General features: G+C 43.2%; 1 protein-coding gene across 2 annotated transcripts in view; it reads left to right on the forward strand.

The window, feature by feature from the left end:
* Nucleotides 1-249: 249 nt before the first annotated feature.
* ADCY8 (adenylate cyclase 8) overlaps nucleotides 250-18,982 on the forward strand; it is a gene marked incomplete at its 5' end in the record, with an annotated part of 116,985 nt that continues 98,252 nt past the window's right edge. The window contains one exon of one of the 2 annotated variants that reach the window (XM_079300677.1): nucleotides 250-1,194. In XM_079300677.1, the coding sequence (XP_079156803.1) occupies nucleotides 268-1,194 (927 nt within the window). The remainder of the gene's footprint in view (nucleotides 1,195-18,982) is intronic. The other variant, XM_079300676.1, reaches the window with a different exon arrangement.

The following is an 18,982-nucleotide window of genomic DNA, read 5'->3' on the forward strand; positions in this document are numbered from 1 at the left end:
GCGCTGAGCCGGCGCAGCCGCCCCCCGGACCCCGGCGGTCAGACAGCCCCGCCGCCAGCCGCGCCGCCAGACACCGGGGACCTGCCTATAAATGTGATCCCCGCACCGCCACCCCACCGCCGCCACCCGCCCTTCGACATCCCCTCCCTCCTCTCCCGCGGTTCCATCCCTCCCCTGCTCCCCTCCCCAAAGACGGTGTGTGCCCCCCCGCCTCTGTCCCCCCCCCCCCGCCGCCCGCCGGTGCTCTGCCCCCCGCCAGTCACCGCCATGGAGCTCTCGGAGGTGCGGTGCCTGAGCGACAGCGATGAACTTTACACCATCAACAGGACTCCCCCCGGCAGCGGCAGACCCCAGCGCCTGCTGTGGCAGACGGCCGTGCGCCACATCACCGAGCAGCGCTTCATCCAGGAGCACAGCAGCAGCAGCGGCGGCAGCAGCAGCGGCGGGGGCAAGGGCTTCAGCTCGGACGAGACCTGCTGCCCCAACCACCACCCGCACCCGCCGCACCACCACCACCTCCGGCGGCAGTCGGCCGGACGGAGTTTGGGCAGCGAGCGCCACAACAACGGAGGCACCAAAGTCTTCCCGGAGGGCACGAGCAGCAGCGGAGACTTGGGCTTTCTGCCCCTGGACTGTGCCCCCAGCAACTCCGACTTCTTCCTCAACTGGGGCTATACATATCGCGGGGTCATCTTCCCCACTCTCCGCAACTCCTTTAAGTCCCGGGACTTAGAGCGCCTTTACCAGCGCTACTTCTTGGGTCAACGGCGCAAATCTGAGGTGGTCATGAACATCCTGGACGTGCTGACCAAGCTGACCCTACTGTTCCTCCACTTGACCCTGGCCTCTGCTCCCATGGACCCGATTAAGGGCATCCTCTTGGGCTTCTTCACAGGCATTGAGGTGGTGATCTGTGCCTTAGTGGTGGTCAGGAAGGACACGACCTCGTACACCTACCTGCAGTACAGCGGTGTTGTCACTTGGGTGGCCATGGCCACGCAAATTCTGGCGGCAGGACTGGGCTGTGGCCTCCTTGGGGACGGCATTGGCTATGTGCTCTTCACGCTTTTTGCGACCTACAGCATGCTCCCTCTGCCACTCACCTGGGCCATCCTGGCTGGACTGGTCACCTCTGTCCTGCAGCTCGTCATGCAGCTGGTTATCCCCAGGTTTGCCGTGACTTCCCTCAACCAGGTACCGTGGTGAGGGGAGGGTGGGAACAGTCCTCTTGCTCCATCACCCTGAGTGAGAGGAGGTGTGGGGGGATGTCCCAAAAGATCCCTTCCCTTTTAATCTGGTGCTCAGAAGTTCATTAACTGGAAGGGAGATCATAGGCAAAAGTCAACCTTCCTGTCTCCTTCAGTCTGCCATTGCCCATCCCAGTGTTTGATCTCAAACTGGGAGTTGGGACACATTCTAACCACCCTGTCCCCTCTGCTTGTATATTCACTACATTGCTGTCCCTTGAAATAGCATTGGGGAGAGAAGGTCCTGGGGCAAGTGGAGAGGATGGATCATTTATTATTCTCCTCCCTGACTTCCAGCAGTGGTTTGTGGTTTGAGATTATTCTGTTTTGGCCAAACTCTCCCAGTGCTACCATTTACTGCTCATGCAGTTTAACTCTGAGTCTGCTGGGTCAGCTGGTACTTTTATATGTGAAGGGCAGCTTGATCTGAGCTGTGGGAAAACAGGAGCGAAGCATGCTTCTCTTTTGCAAGGAGAAACCAATCAAACCTCAGTGAAGCCAGAGCAAAGCTCCCCCGGGAGATTTGGTGTGGGATCCAGGCTGTCTTAAAGGACACTAGGAAGCCTTTTCTAATGCTGGTGTGCTGAATCCTTACAAGTGATGTCTAAGACAGAATGCTGGTTACATGGTGGAGTGTTGTGTGGTGCAGGCTGCTGAGAGGCACTGGTCAGGAGGGGTCTGAGGAGTTAAAACCATGTCTCACCTGACTTCACACTCAGAGCAGTTCTTCCACAGAAAAGTGAGAATGCACTAAACTCCCCATATCTCTGCAAGGTAAGAACAGTGGGTACTAGGACAACTTAATCCTGGAGATTCTTGCTGCTCCCTTTTCCCTCCCTTTCCAGATTGTCACAGCTCAGTGCTATCAATTTTTTATAGCAGATTATCATCTCCATTTGGCTTGCTCCACGGAATCAGGGAGAAAAGTGTGGAGATATTGTCAGATAATCCCAGCTGGTGCCATGTTATTTACACGACTGTTGGGATGTGCACCTGGGAAGTGACTGATCTTGCACCCGAAATTTTGATGTCCATGATTCTTGTGACACATCTGCCTTTCTTAGATCCTGGTCCTCCTGAAAGCCCTGCCCACCCTTACTACATGAACTTGTTAGCTGTGGGCTGCCTGACCTCATGTCCCAGTGATTGGACTCACCTTGTTTCGGGAAAAGCTGCCACAGTGTGTTGTCCCTGGCTGAGCCCTGTGGATGTGAGACAATTAGGCTGTGGCAGAGTTGTTGCCCAGCCCTTGGTGATGTGCTGATGAATGAACTGCAGCCATGTCCTACTCCCATGCACTGCTGGTGCTGTTAGTGACGGGTCAAAAGCTGTGTGAGTTATGCTGATTTCTTAATTTACTTCCATGTCCTTTCCCGGAGCTATGAGTAATGCTCTGCTATCTCATTACGCACCAGTATCGCAGCTGTTTAGCTGCTACACACACACAACACACACATTTCCCACAGACATTTCCCAGGAGAGACACTAATATCTTCGCTTTGTAGCCAGTTGTGTGAAAGAACTGCCTTGGAGCGGTGCACAATGAGAGATTACCAGTTCATGATTGCCTTCATGAACTACAAATATAAAGCTCCTTAACAGGCTCCGCGCAGCTCGTCACATGTCGGTGCTGATTTACACCGCCTCCCGCCCGCCCAGGGACCACTTAACACAGCTCGCAGGTCCGGCCCTTTGCCTCCAGCCGCTGCGGGAGAGGCCGGACCCTTCCCCTTGCGGGGCTGCTCCCGCCGCGGTGCCCGAGGAAGGGTCGGAGCCGCTCTCGGGGCGCGGGGCAGCGCGGGGTGCGCGGCCCGGGGCGCTGTCCGCCCGCGCGGTGCTGAACCGCCGCGGCGCGGCCCGGGGGCTCCCTCCAGCGGCCCCGCCGGGACCGAGCCCGGCCCCGACCCGCAGGGACCCAGCGGGGACCGAGCCCGGCCCCGACCCGCAGGGACCCAGCGGGGACCGAGCCCGGGCCGGGTCCGCAGGGACCCAGCGGGGACCGAGCCCGGCCCCGACCCGCAGGGACCCAGCGGGGACCGAGCCCGGCCCCAGCCCGCAGGGACCCAGCGGGGACCGAGCCCGGCCCGGGTCCGCAGGGACCCAGCGGGGACCGAGCCCGGCCCCGACCCGCAGGGACCCAGCGGGGACCGAGCCCGGCCCCGACCCGCAGGGACCCCGCAGAGACCGAGCCCGGCCCCGACCCGCAGGGACCCAGCGGGGACCGAGCCCGGCCCCGACCCGCAGAGACCCAGCGGGGACCGAGCCCGGCCCCGACCCGCAGGGACCCAGCGGGGACCGAGCCCGGCCCCGACCCGCAGGGACCCAGCGGGGACCGAGCCCGGCCCCGACCCGCAGGGACCCAGCGGGGACCGAGCCCGGCCCGGGTCCGCAGGGACCCAGCGGGAACCGAGCCCGGCCCCGACCCGCAGGGAACCAGCGGGGACCGAGCCCGGCCCGGGCCCGCAGGGACCCAGCCCGCAAGGTCTGAGCCCTCAGGGACGGAGCCGGTCCGCAACCCCGGAGGGACCGAGCCTGCTAGAGACCCTGCAGGGACCTAGCCCGGTCCCGGCCCCGCAGGAACCGAGTCTGTCCCTGGCGCCGCAGGGACCGAGCCCGCCGGTGCCGAGCCGTCCCCATCCCGGCAGGGACCGAGCCCCAGGCGACCCTGCAGGGACTGAGCCCGCCGGGACCGAAACCGCAGGGACCCCGCAGGGACCGAAACCGCAGGGACCCTGCAGGGACCGAGCCCCGAGACCCGGGCCACCCCTCGCCTGGCAGGACGGGCCAGGGCTCGGCCCCGGGGAGCCGGACCGGGTGCCCGGGTGGGGCACAGTCCTACTTGGGCACTTTCTAGTGTTGCACCATTTCTTACCTTTGGCAGAGGATTGCTCAGTCCTTTCAGACGTTAGTGGATCGGGGCTTCTGCGGCTGATGAAGGATGTAGAAGTATTGCTTCACAGATGAAGACAGGAAATTTAAATGACTGTGTCATCAAGGTTATGTAGGAAATCTTTGGGCCAACAAATATTTCTTTCTCCTGCAGGCAAAACATTCTCTTTTATCACAAGGCTTATTTTCCAGGTAAAACACAGCATCTGCCCTTCAAAGAAGCCTTACTAGACTATTTGATTATGTAGCATCTTTGATTATGAGCATCTTTTTTTTTGAGCCTCAGGATGCAGACAGTGCTTACACTGGACAAAACCTATGAATTAAAGTATGCAATGAAAGAAAAAGCAGATGGCAAAACTACGATCGTGGTACAAATTATGGATTTTCTACTGATTTTTTTTAAATCGGAATTTCATACAGGAAAAATACTGAATTCAGTTCTAAACAGAAAAAACAACAACAACAACAACAAAAAAAAGTCTGAAGTCAATTTAATACTATAGCCAGTAGCTTCCATGGGCAAAATGGTTGTGATCCTCTTCTCAGTCACACAAGTATAAGTCAGCCATACATCTGTCTAAACTGATAAAGTTGCAATAGTTTACACAAAAGGAAAAGCAAGTGCTGCTATGCGTTTTCCCCTAACCTCTTAATGAAGTTTAGTTTTCACTGATAAGTGTGTTCACAAGCAGGTCCAACCATTAATAATGCTGCATACTAGCATGCAGTACTGCTGCCTGGTTCACTAGTTTTCATGCACTATCATGAATACAAATAATTCTCTCTGTTTACCTTTTTTTTTTTTTTTTTTTTTTTTGCAGTAACACTTAAGATGTCACCTGATTTTTCTTCCCCAGCATCCTAGAAAAATGTGAAGGAGAAAGGCTTGAACCTAGATTTTCTCAAATTAACAAGAGCAAATACCCATACATAGACTCACCAACCTAAATCCTGCTAAGTGCTGAGTGTTTCTTGGGGGATATGATCACTCTTAAACTCAACTGACTCCAGCCTGAAATGCTGAGGAATGTGCTGCTGCTCAGTTTGAGGGGAACTTTGAAAAAGGGACTGATACCATGACTTAGGTAAAGGCTGCACTGATACTGATTAAAGATTGGGTCAGGAAGCAAATGAGAAATGAAAAATCTCACTGGTAAGCAAGTGCAGTGCATGGATTTGTGTGCCTGTCCAGATACCATGATGGGGGTGGTGTTTGTCTCTGACACTCCCTACAGTGAAAGTTTTATTTGTATTGCATACATTTTTACTTTTTCCTGGGTAACAAAGTATGCAATCTAAAATTTCAAAGACCACAAATGTGTTTCAGGCATATGGGGAAGAATAAACAACTCTGAGCTCCTTAGTGTTATGTAACATAGGCAGATGATAATATAGACATGAATTTTGACAGGCTTGAAATTATGTAAACTACACACATACACTGGATTTTAATTCTCTGCCTTTCCACTCCTCATTCACATGAACAAATTCCACTAGAGTCAGTAAGACTACTCTCATTACTAAATCACGTACGTAAGGGATACCTTAAAGAGCCATATCCTAAATTATGCATTAAATTAATTAAATAAAACTTTAAAAATGCATTAAGAAATAACCTTGAAGTGGGTAATACTAAGACTGGGCAAGCTCATTCTTTTCTCTCTATCTTTCCAAGCCTGGGCAGTTCTGTGAATTTTTTCACAGCTTATTTTTTCCCCCAGATCCTCTCTCAGGGTTATTAATAGAGGGAAAGACAGAATTTATGAAGTCAAAAGGAGCCCTACAGAGATAAATCTGTGTAATTGTACAATGGAAACTGATAGCTTTTGCATGCGTTGTTCAGCTACATGTTTTCCAAAATCTGATCATAAAAATCAGTATATGATTATATGCAAAACACACTCATTTCTTCAAAATTTCTGCTAAATGCCTGTGGAAAATCTATCTATAAAATATAAGGACATTTCAAAGTTAGCTACCATAAACAGTCAACCTTTCCTTCATGTTTGCTTTTGTAGCATTATTTGCTGTGTGTTTTACTGCCATAGTCTTTTGTGGGCGACTTATAAAGTGAGTGTGTGATTTTAGACTGGATTACCAACTGCTTTCCTTTTATATCCTGCAATATCACCTGACCAGTATCAGTGGGTCACAGCTTAATTAGATTAACATTGGATACACTTTTCTCTGAAGCAGCTGCATTATTGTTTTGTTAAGTAGGGCAAATGCACTAAGTATATTTACAATTTGATGATTAATTGCTTCCAATATGAAGGAACTCAGGCAAAAGTATGAATGAAACCTGCTTTCATCAGTGAATTTCAGCTTACCAGTATATTTGGTCTCACTAAAACTTACCTCACTAGATTTGAACTTCTGGGTTAGAACTTCTAACTTAGAACTTCTGGGTTGCTTTCAAGGGTTTCTTTATTGCCAGCTTACTGTTTTTCATGGTCTAGAAAGAGGCATGTGGTCCAAAACAGCAACATCTAATGCAAAATAATCACATACCAGAGCATTGCACTTACAGCTCACAGTTAACAGCAGATCATGTTTGAATGATCCTTATTAGCCTGTACAGAAATCTGAAGGGGATAAACATCTCCAGTTCAGCTTCTTACTGCACTTCTCAGCACTTCAATGATGTCATGGAAAGAGAAAAAGGAAAAACTAGAGCTGTTCAAGGGATTTGTCTTTTTCCAGAAGGCAGGGAAGGTGGAGGGTAGAACAACTTTTCCTTACCTTTTCCTTATTTGTAGAATATCTGGCTATGCATAAAATAATCTAGAATGTTTCACACAAAAGGCAAAATTTAGTAAACAGAAAATAAATTATGCTTTTAAATTAATTATTGGGTTGATGAAAATCCTTACTCAGCTCCTGCCTGGCGCTCCATTCCTGTAGTAATTGTGTTAACACAGTGTAGAATGGTCTGAGCAAATGGTCAGTGCCATGAGGGGAATGGGCTGAGAGGCAGCACCCACTGGGTGGTGGCAAATGGCTCCTTTTCAAAGTGACAACCTGTCACAAGTGGAGTCCCCAAGGGATTGATATTGGGCTCAATGCTGCTTACTGTCTTTGTAAGTGATCTAGAAGATGGGATCAAGTGCACCCTTGCAAAGTTTGTCCATGGTCCCAAACTCAGTATGGAAAGGGGAAGCCACCCTGAAGGAAGATCTGGATTGTCTGGAAGAGTGGGCTAGAAAACTCTCCATAGAAGGAGTTCTATGAATTCCATCGAATCCTGTGAAGTTCAGCAAGGACAAGTGTATCCTGTTGCATCTGAAAAAAACATAATCCAATATTGCAGCACAGGTTGGAATCTGCCTGGTTGGGAAGCAGCCTTATGGAAAGGGATCTGAGGGTCCTGGTGGACAAATTCAGGATGAGTGACCAATGTGCAGCTGGGGCAGAGCAGCCAGCAGGAGGCTGGGCTGCACTGACCAGGACATCCCCAGCAGAGACCAAGAAGTCATTATCTCACTTCATTCAGCACTGCTTAGCCTGGAATACTGTGTTCAGGTTTCATCCCAGCTATAGAAGAAAGCTGTAGACAGGTTGGACAGAGTCCAAAGAGAGGCCACAAAGATGAGCAGAGAAGCTCATCTGCCATATGGAGAAAGGCTGAGAGAACAGGACTTGTTCAGCTTTGAAAAAAATGAGGCTTAGGGGAAACATTTTTACCCTCTAGTATTTAAAGGATGACAACAAAGGTCAGACTCCATTTTTGCATAAAGTCTCATGAAAAAGGTGATGGTAATGTGTAAAAGTAACTCTTGGGGAGATTATGATAGGACACAAAATGAAAAATATTTGCAATGAGAATAATCTCCCCAAGGAAGTGGTGGATTGACTGACATTGGACACTTTTAGGATTCATCTGGACAGGGTGCTGGACCATCTTGTTTAGACTGTGCTTTTGCCAAGAAAGGCTGGACCAGATGATTCTGGAGGTCCTTTCCAGCCTGGTATTCTATGAGTCTGTGATTATATGATCACATTTCTCCACATGTAGCCTTCTTGCCCTTAACTGTGCTTCTGTTTCCATGCATCCCATGAAGTGCCTCAATAATTCTAGGCATCCTACCCTACCCAGTATCCAAACTTGTTCTACTTGGAACACATTTTGCAGTTGTACTTCACTCACAACACCTGTCCAAACTTGGTAGAGAAGGTTATTGTGCTCTTCCTCTGTGTAACAAATGTGGTAATGAAAATATTCTTGGGATGTGCTAGACCAAGTCTTTGTCCCTAGAGGGGATTGAAGTCTGTCTCTCACCTCACCAGAGAGTTTTCAAAGCAAACCTTCCCTCATTCCTAGCACAACTGTTCTTCTGTGAAGATAAAAGCTTAAGGTTCCATTTTAAAAATTTAAAAATAATTATCTTGACTCTGTAACCAACTGATTATGGAATTCATCACTGGAGATGTCCTTGCTCAGCATTTCAGTGTTTTATATAATGTTAAATCATTCCCTCAAGCACAGGTAGCACCTAGCATACTGAACAGTCTGATCTCCACTCTGACATAATGACTCTTGAACTTCTTTTCCAGAGTGCTGAAAAACCCAAGTATGTAAGAGAAAACATCATAGTGATTCTCTAAATCCCAAGAAAAACCGAGGTTTTTAGACAAACTCCCTGCCTTTCATACTTCCAGAATCTTTTTGTGTACTGTATGAGGATCTGTAAGGGTATGATGGCATTCAACACAGGCTTCTGAATTAAACTGTGGCAGTTGTGTGTCTGCAAATGAGTTGTTCAAGGACCTTGCTTCGTGGCTTATAAGCCATTTTTTCTTCCTCTTGCCTTTCTTACAAAGACAAGTTCTGTCACTTGCTCTGTTCTTGGTGCAGTGCAGCTTGTACCTATCATGAGTGCAGGAAGAACTGTAGAGTTTCAGTCTGACCCAAGGAGGGAGATGAATGCAAATCACTGGGTTAGTGCTGCAGTGAATCTTGAGCATTTTGATATCAGCTAAAGTCATTCCAGGGAAGAGACCTGGCTCATCAAAAGTGACCAAGCACAAAAAATCCTGAGGATCTGGCATTTTTTGAAACTAAAGATTTTTCTAAGGGATATTATTAAGACCTGACTTACAAGCTTCCAACAACTTCATTTAGATTCTTGATTTAAAGCCCACAAAATGTGATGTAAAGAATCTCATAGATATTAGGATTTTTAGGTGAACCATGAAGATGACTTCTCAGGACTCTCCTTAGGGAAAGTCTTGCTCTGAATCCACAGTTCTTGTGAAAGAGAACAAAAATGTGGATATCCAGCTCCTCCAGGAATCTCTCTGGATGAGTTCTGTCATGTTTATCTCTCCCAACAGCCAGGTCTGCTGACAGAGATACCAGTATGGTGCTGCTTAATCTAGAACAAAAGCATCAGGAACTGTACACAGGATGAAGTGCAAAGCCATTGGCTGACAGATAATGTCTCATAACAGGAGTTGTATTTATTAACAACTATTTTAAGAAGTGCTGCTATTTCATTTGCCAGCTTCTTCTGCTGCAAGGCTTGATGCAGTTAGCCCTAGAGGAGAGGGGAAGGCTGTGGAGTTCATTAATTAACCATTGCTGCTGTCTGAGAAGCAGTTGAAGTATATCAGTGTAAAAAAAAAAAAAAAAAATCAAAACTAACGCAGCCAATTTTTTTCCGCAATCATAACAAATAATTTTACTTCTTCCAAATAGTCTGATGTTCTTGTTATAATTTTATATAATGCAACTAATGTTGCATTAGTTTTAATCTAGATAACAGGAGCCCCTAGTATAAAGTAAGTATTGTCTGAGTTCAAAAATATAACTTTTTACCTCAATTTTATTTTTCAATTGATTTAATCGTCACTTTGCAGTTTTGTATTTTCCTCTATCTTTACTTTCCTTTCCCTTAAAAATAAAATGGAGAAACCCTTCTTTAATGAAGCTAATGGAAGCGTTCAATAGTGTTAGAATCTTAATTTTGTAAATCAGATTATGTCTTTGTGTGGATCCAATCTTCAGGCACTTTACTATTTCTCCTTTGTTCAAACTGTCCTGCTTCATTTACCTTAGAACTACCAAGGGATGGGGATATCTATTCTAGAACTATCTATTCTGTGTTCCCTGCATTAGGTCTACCTCAGTAGAAGGCTGGATCATAAATCCATAACTGTCACCACAGTGCAAAGAAGAAATAATAAAAAACCAGGAAAATGAATCAGCAAAGAAAAATTAATGATATTACACAGTATAGCAGAGGTTATATAATTTTGGAGATAGGATCTTAGGTAAAGAAATTATTTAGATCTCAAGGAAGTTACTCAAATAACAGCATAAAATCTAGATATACACATTATTTTATCCTACGATCCTCTTGTCATATAAAAAAGTACCTCCAATACTTATTCATATTAATAAGTTTTATAAGCATACTAGACAGGACTATAATTGGCATAGAAATCATCCCACATGTGCTCACTATAATTTAATGTGCAGATATGCATGTTCTTTTAGAGTAAGGAGTAATCTTCACCACAGATTTCAGCTAGGGATTGGGAATGAAGATTATACCCATTCCATCACTGAATTAATCATTGGTCTGTGGTGACCCAGACACATCTTCATGCTTTTCAGAGCTTCATTTTATTTGAAAATTTGCCTTCCTCAGCTGCTGTAGTAAGTTATTAATATGCTCAATTGCTTTGAGATTTTTGTGTAAAAACATCCCAACATCTTCTATGATGCATTAAAAGATGAATACTGCATTGGCTTCTTTCAGCCATGCACATTTTTGTTGAAATATGAATCCATTGAATTCAGTGGGAATGCATGCATATTCTTTCTTTTAAAGAAAAAATTCCACATCAGAGTTGGAAGGAATGTCCTATAAGGAGAAGTTAAGAACTCTGGTTTTGTCTAGTTTGGAGGAGACAAGCCTGAGGTTTGACCTTGCTGCTCTCTAACAGCTTCCTGAGGAAAGGAAGGGGGGAGAGAAGTTCTGAGCTCTTCTCCCTGGGATCCATTGACAGGACATGTGGGAATGGTTCAAAGCTGGACCAGGAAAGTCAGAAAATGGACATTGGGATGCATTTCTCTACCCAGAGGGTGTTCAAACATTGGAAAAGGCTCCCTAGAGAGGTGGTCAATGCCCCAAATTTGTCAGTATCTAAGAGGCATTTGGACTAAATCCTTAATAATGTGCTTTAACTGAAGTGGTCAGGCAATTGGACTAGAAGACTGTTGTAGATCCCATGAAATATTCTATTCTATTCTATTCTATTCTATTCTATTCTATTCTATTCTATTCTATTCTATTCTATTCTATTCTATTCTATTCTATTCTATTCTATTCTATTCTATTCTATTCTATTCTATTTCTATTTCTATTTCTATTTCTATTTCTATTCCATTCCATTCCATTCTTCTACTTCAGCCTGATCATTGTTGCCTCTGACATCCATCTGTACTAAGATGTAAAAGTAGGTGTCACAGTAGGGGTCTGGAGCACAAGTCTGATGAGGAGCAGCTGAGGGAGCTGGAGGTGCTCAGCCTGGAGCAGAGGATCCAGGGGAACTTTATCACTCTCTACAACTGCCTGAAAGGAGGCTGTAGCCAGGTGGGGGGGTCAGTCTCATTTTCCAGGTAACAAGAGACAGAACAAGAGGATGTGCCTCAAATGTCCCCAGGAGAGGTTTAGATTAAATAAGAGGAAAAATTTCTTCATTGAAAGGATTGTCAAGCACTGGAACAGTCTGTGCAAGAGAGTGGTGGTGTCACCATCCCTGGAGGGATTTAAAAGTCACGTAGATGAGACACTTGGGGACATGGTTTAGTGATGGGCTTAGTGCTGGGTTAGCAGTTGGACTTGATGGTCTTAGAGGTCTTTTCCAGCCTAACTGATTCTATGACTCTTTATAGTAACTTATTATTGAAACATTAAGGGTGTAGTATGTGTCAAAATGGTCTGAGAGATTTACAGTAGATTCTTCCAGGATCTGAAGGTCCTTGAGAGAAACTACTGAAAATTCTTTTTTGAGACTTAAGCAGAACTTAAGTCATATGAAACTTGCCTAAGGGCTGTACAAGTTTTACAAGTTGCTGTAAAACCTTTTTGACATTCCAAAATGTAGCCAAATGCCACTCTGAGTGATGCTATGACAATTTACATGTTCTCTGCAACCTTGGAGTAATAGCAGTTTGCTGAAAACAACAATAGTAAGAGAAGAATTTATTACATGTATTTAGTTTGTGCTAATGGAATTGCTTTTGTTTGCTGTGTTCCATTAGTCACCTGAGAGGCTCTAAGAAATTCCAGAAGTACACATGAAGTGTTTCCACTTTCTATGTGGTGGTACAGGGTGGTAGGCCCCCATTAATTTTCTTATAGTCTCAATAGCTCTTCATGCTTAGAAATTATTTTTTCAATGACTTATTACTTTCTTCCCTGTAAAAATGTACTTGTGTCTGGTTATTCTTAAGGTAATTTTTCTGATGACAGCCACTCTTCTTTGCTAACACTACATGGTAGATTATCGAACACAAGCATTCATCAACAATCAAAAGTATAAAATCTAAAAGTTTTAAGTACAGAACTCTCCAAGGCAATGTGACTTTGGAGAGCAAGTGTAAAAGAATGCACCTTAACATGTCAATTATTTTAAACTAAAAAACCCTCTGATATCCATAAAGATTGGTATAAGTTTAAGTTGTTCAATGTCCCTTAGACTTTGTACAAAGATTGTTAAGGTAGTTGCAGCTTTCTTCTTCAAGCAGTTAATAGAACTTTTCTGGCCAGATGCTTTCCCTGACACCAAAGCATGCTAATTTCCACACTGAGATTACAAATTGGCCATCCAAGTGAATTTAGTAAAGAACACTTCTGATGGTCTACAAGAAGGAAGAGTATTTAAGATCAGTTCTGGTTTTCTTCTGCTATGCAAGGCTTCTGTAATTTGGCAGAGTAGATTTTTTTTTTTACTTGACAAAGTAGGGTTTTTTTTAACTGAAGGAAACGTTTATATCTAGTAAGATTTCATATTTGCATTTCTAAACGTTCAGACCACTTCATGGATTTACATATATTTTTATTATATGATGCAAATACTCAGCAAATGCAGTGCTGTGAAATCACATGCTTTATTCCTTTTTTATTCCTTTTATTTGCTTTCAGTAATTACATTTGCAAGTCAAAATAATATTTACTATGTCCCTAAAGTTTGTGTATATCTAAAGATGGTTTAAAGGTGCAATTTAAAAATGGAAAATATGCACACCATTAATTAAGAGATGTTTTTTCTAATTACTATAATTACACTATAATCTGGAAATCAAACTGTCATATTCTGGCTAACAGCAACAGGAATTCAGCAGCTACAGATTTTAAGAGAACTTGAAAGGTGTTTAGTCAAAGCTTAGTGCCCTTTACTACAGAATGACAATTCAAGGAATCTCAGACAAGGAAAAAAGAAAATGCCAGAGCATCATACAAATAAGGAAATAATTTGAAAATCCAAATCATAAACACATACACACGAAAAACACAGATTTTCTTACAGACTTTGTATAAAAACTTGTGGTCTCCAAAACATGGAAGGATAGGTGGTAACAGAAATTATTCCCAGGATAGTCATCTGGCCTAAATCCGATTTTTCAAAGGGATCTAGGAACTTAAAAATATAGCAAGGTAGTGAGGGAGAATGTCAACACTCCACAAGCACTTTAAATCACTTAAGTAGTTTCAAGAGTGTCTTGTGGGACTTGCTAACTCCCACCAAACTCAATAGAGTTGTGTGCAGACAACACAAACCTGGGAGTGACTGATCCACCAAATGAGTGTGCTGCCCCTCAGAGGGAGAAACTGAGTCACAGAATCACAGTATCCTTAAGGCTGGAGACAGCTGGCTGCTCAGGCTGGAGCTGAGAAGGAGCAGGGGTGTGGGGGTGGTAATCTGATAATTATGTATAAATAGATTAAAATAAGGAGACAGAGAAAACTTTTCTCAGCAGTGCCCATCGACAGGATGATAGTCAATGTTCATGAACTGAAATGCAGTAAATTCCACTTAAACATAAAAAAATACCATTTTTAAACTCTAAATGTGAATGAGCACTATGGCAGGTTGCCTAGAGATGTTCTGAAGTCTTCATTCTTGGGAGTATTCAAAATCTGACTGGATAAGACCCTAAACAACTTGCAGGGGATCCAGCTTGGAGGAAGATCTGACAATATGATCTGCAGAAATCCTTTCCAAACTCAATGATTCTGTGATAACAGTACAGGTGCTGTTTCAAGAATACAGATACAAAGATCTCCAAGGGTCTGGAGGGCAGAACATGTGAATCCAGGCTGATCATGGTTATGTGGCCAAGTGTGAGGCACATCTCCTGTGTGCACAGACCTGGTGCCTTCTGCACACACCACTCCATTCCACCCTCAGCTCATGGTAGGGACTTGCAGGCCTTGGTCATAGAACCATGCAATCATCTAGGCTGACAAAGACACTTTGGATCATCAAGTTTAACCATAAACCTAAAATGCCATCAGATCTCATTTCTTCACGAGAGTTGTTCTATGGGTTTATCACCATCATATGGTTCAAAGCTCAAAGCAGCAACCTTGACTTCCCCATCTGGGGACATCAAGAACTGCCAGGGCACAAGCTCACAGCAAGCTCACATCAGGCACAAGCTCACTCCATGCTTCTTTTGGGGAACAATTCTGTCTCCACTCCCTAGATCTCTGTGGTCTGGGCAATATTACAGATATTAGTAATATTTCTACCAGCCTACATGTCTTTCTACCAGCAAAAAAAAATTCTCCCTGGGGCTTTCTCAGCAGTCTTAAATGGCAAAGAAAGCTGGAGGCAGGTTTACCCTCAGGCAGTCAGTCTATCAAAGTTAGAAAAATATTTTGAGCAACAGTACTACACTTTAAAAATAATAAAAATAGAAATTAACCTTCTCCCAGTAAATCACTGATGATCTGTAAACATACTGTTTTCAGGTGCAGTGGATCTTTCTTGTTTTCACTACTTCTGCAGGATAGAGGATTACTCTAGAGTAAAGGAGAATGAAGAGACAGATGTGACAGCCTTCAAATATGGAAGGGGTTGCTACAGAGAGGAAGAAATCAAATATTCTTTGTTTCATCTATGAGCAATCATGAGATGATGGGTTAAGATACTCTAAGGAATAGTTACATTAGATAGTAGGAGAAACCTTGAAAAAGCAACCTAATAACAATACCTTAAATAACCTCATTTTGCTTGGAAGGTTTTACCCTGAGGTATAATTAAACAGTTTATAGAGACAATTTTTCAGAGTGATTTAGGTAATATCCAGGACCCCAGAGCATGGATTAAGTGACTTATCAAGGTCCTCTCATGCTCTACTTTCTATAATTAAATGATACTTGCTCTTAATTTTGACTATGATGCAAAGTGTTCTCACCCTCAGTTTAAAAATAAGTAAACCATTTCATACATATATAATGATTGCTGCCCTGAGGTGATGGATTAATCTGAATTATTTTCATTTATGTAGCCTGAAATGCCACAGCTTCAGGTATTTATATTTGTGGGTTGCTATAAACATGTTGGATCAAATATTAGCCATAATTATTGTTGATAGTCCAAGAAAAATGACAGAATCTGATTGTCTCTTCCAAGGCAGTAACAACTGGTGGAGAGACTGTGCTGGCAATAAAATCATGTTGAAGACAAAAAAACAGAGAAGAGTGAATCTGTTAATTGAATAGGAGCTATTTTTGCCCAGTGAAAAGTATTTTTTAGGTCATCATCAGCTCATTTTACTTCACCTTTAATCTTCCTCATCTTACACCACTAACCTTCTCTGATTAATTTATTTTCATGTGCATAAATGCATAAATAATTCAGAGGAGCAGTGTTATTTTAGATTCTGTCTATAGTATAAATGTGCATATACCACTTAATTACAGAGAATAAGAATTTTCCTGGTTGTTCCTGCTCTAAGCAAATATTTCAGTAATTGTGTACATTAAAAGATTTGTCTCAGAATCATTTGTGACTATTTAGGATTATTCCTAGATATGTTGTGCTAATGAAAATAATGGAAACAATATAGAAATGCATAAGTGAATATAGTGATTAATTAATACTTACTGAGTAGCTGGAGCATCATTAAGAGGTGGAAGAGTCCTGTCTCTAACTTTGCATCTAAATCCATCCTAAACTCTGGGCATGCTCATGGGGCATCTTGTCTCTTCTGAGTTTCTCCATGTGTGACACCCTCAGGATCATCAGACCTGAGGATGATTTCTGCCACTGCAGGAGCAGAGCTCCTTCCCTAGGGCTGAGCATCCTGCTCTGACACAAACAGGGAGTTTTAAAACAGAGCTTTTACTTTGGAACAGACACTAAATATTCCCTTCCTTCTCCAATAACCAGAAAGGCCTTAGTAGCAGACAATTTCAACTCAGAGAACCTGGTGGCTAATGTTCTCTTCAAGGGCAATAAACTCTGACCTTGGCAGGGTATTTTAATCAAGTTCTTCGTGTTGTGAAGGGCAATTCAGTCTTTCAGCAAAAGACTTTCATTTACAGACTCCAAAATCAGTAGCAGCCGTTCAGGGTAGTTATACAGACAACTTTAATGAAATATTTTCAGACAACCATTTCTACTCCTGCCAGACACAGGAATCTCTTTGGAAAATGAATACTTTGCAAATTATGCTGGATTTTATGTTCAATGGAGAGGATGATATTAAACATACAGACAAATTACAGTTACTATTGTTCTTCATAGTGGAAGTCAGGTGGTAGTTAAAGGTAGGACATCCTGGGTTTTTATCATAATAGTAATTTTGAAGATGTGCATATTGGCAGTGTATGGATTAGGATGCAGTTTTCCAGAAATGTCTGGATCATCCAAACCAAATGCAGTGACATTGCTGTGTTCCTGACTGGACTGGCTCCTGGGCCACCATCTCACAATTGCAAGTCCTGCAGATCAATGATGCCTTGTCATCCAGTAAAGAGTTTTTATTGAATGCTGAGGTCAGCAGGAGCTGCCACCTCCCAGAGGAGGGATTTTGCAGCTCTGAGTGGCAATGACTCTTCCATTTCAGTTTTCCAGCTGGGCTGGAGCTGAGGACTGCCACATGCTCCCCACATGCTGCAGGTGTGTTCTGAATCTTAAATATCTCTGTGTAGCCACATTTTCCCTTCTGGGGGCCATCAGACATGTATCAGCCTAAGAAAAGCATTTCCACACCTAAAAATCTGTGTTTTTCAGAAATGCAGCAGTTGCACTGCTTTGCTACATACTAGGGAAATATAAAAGATAAGAGGGTAGAGTTTGGGTTTTCTTTCAAATTCTGCCAAGAACTGAAAATTTTAACATAGAAACACACACTTTTTAAAAACATTCTCATTTCATAAAATGGTTCTGGTTCTCCATATTAGTGTTGCTTTTCTCCAGACATTGTTCCCCAATATTTGTATTTTTAACATCATCTTGTGAGGTATTTAGTCACAGTGTTCTACTTTTATAATTAATATTTTTCTCCTTAAAATAATAACTGGTATGATTTGGAGTCTTCATCTTTTTTTTTTTTATTAACTTATTGTGTAAAATACTGAATAGGAACAAGTCAGAAGGTAAGAAAGAAGACCAAAATGCCTGGAAAAAGTAATTTATGATACTGCTACACAGTGGTAAAAATGTGGTTTACACACTGGAAAAATATGGTAGGCTTGTATTCATATAATGATTAATCATGCTGACTTTAACAAATGGATGTGAATATTCATGAGGATGACAACATGGAGAGATCATTTGAACTTGTTCTCTTTTTTATTTAGGATTAATATAGGTTACACACTCAGTCACTGCACAGTGTCAGCTGTGAGATGTCAGATTTATATCAAGAGCTAGTGAGTTCATAATGCTGTCTATAGACATGGCTTTAATTGCTTTCAGCACCACACTGTCCAAACAAGAAGAAAATAACTTCAACCATGGAGCTTGGCTGGAGCCTTACTTTACTTTAGGAAAGGAAAATCCTTCTTGTTTTTTTATTATTTTCAGTTTGAAACAATCTGATCAATTCTTACTGGCTGAGTGGCAGAACTTGTGCAGTAAGAGCTGATATCATCCTTGTAGGGAAACCAAAATATTCAAATTGTTGTCAAGAAGGAAGAATAAGCAATTCCTTAGGATATCTGAAATGCTTTGTTCCACTCATGTTCTGATATCTAATGGATCAAGATTGTTGGAAGAGACTGCTTAAAAAACCATCAGGGCCAGGATGAATATCTCCACCAAACAGATGGAGATCTAGATCAAGTGCTAAACTCAATGAAGTGTCTCACCCTGTCACTATCTGTGACCTTTCTCCTTCAACCCTTTCATAATTTAACTCCTAGAACTGTCTGCCTCTCAAAAATTATTAACCTGTAGGAATCAAGCAGTTTATAAAACTGATTGTCTTTGGTTTTCTTTTTTAAAACTCAGAAGTAATATTCTGTCCCCTGCCTGAAATTCCAGTAACAAAATCAACTTTATCAGCTAATTCTTGGCTGAAATTATGGGATAGTTTTTATGCCAGAAAACACAGCATCATCAGCCTTGGTATTTATACACTAGCATGTCCAAAACCACACACACAATTTCTTTTCAAGAACTGGTCTGCTGAGTGCTCCTAAGAGCACAATATTTATATATCCTGACTTCAGTGATATTGACTTAAATTTGTGAGCTAAATACTCACTAAGACCAAACATTGCTTTGCCCAAGAAAATTTCCTTTTGAAGACAATCAGGTTCTGTGTGAGCAGGTAAAGACTGGCCTTGCTCCTGAGTGGGTGCCTTTGCACAACC

The sequence above is a fragment of the Erithacus rubecula genome (genome assembly GCF_903797595.1).
Source record: "Erithacus rubecula genome assembly, chromosome: 3".
Taxonomy (NCBI): Eukaryota; Metazoa; Chordata; class Aves; order Passeriformes; family Muscicapidae; genus Erithacus; species Erithacus rubecula.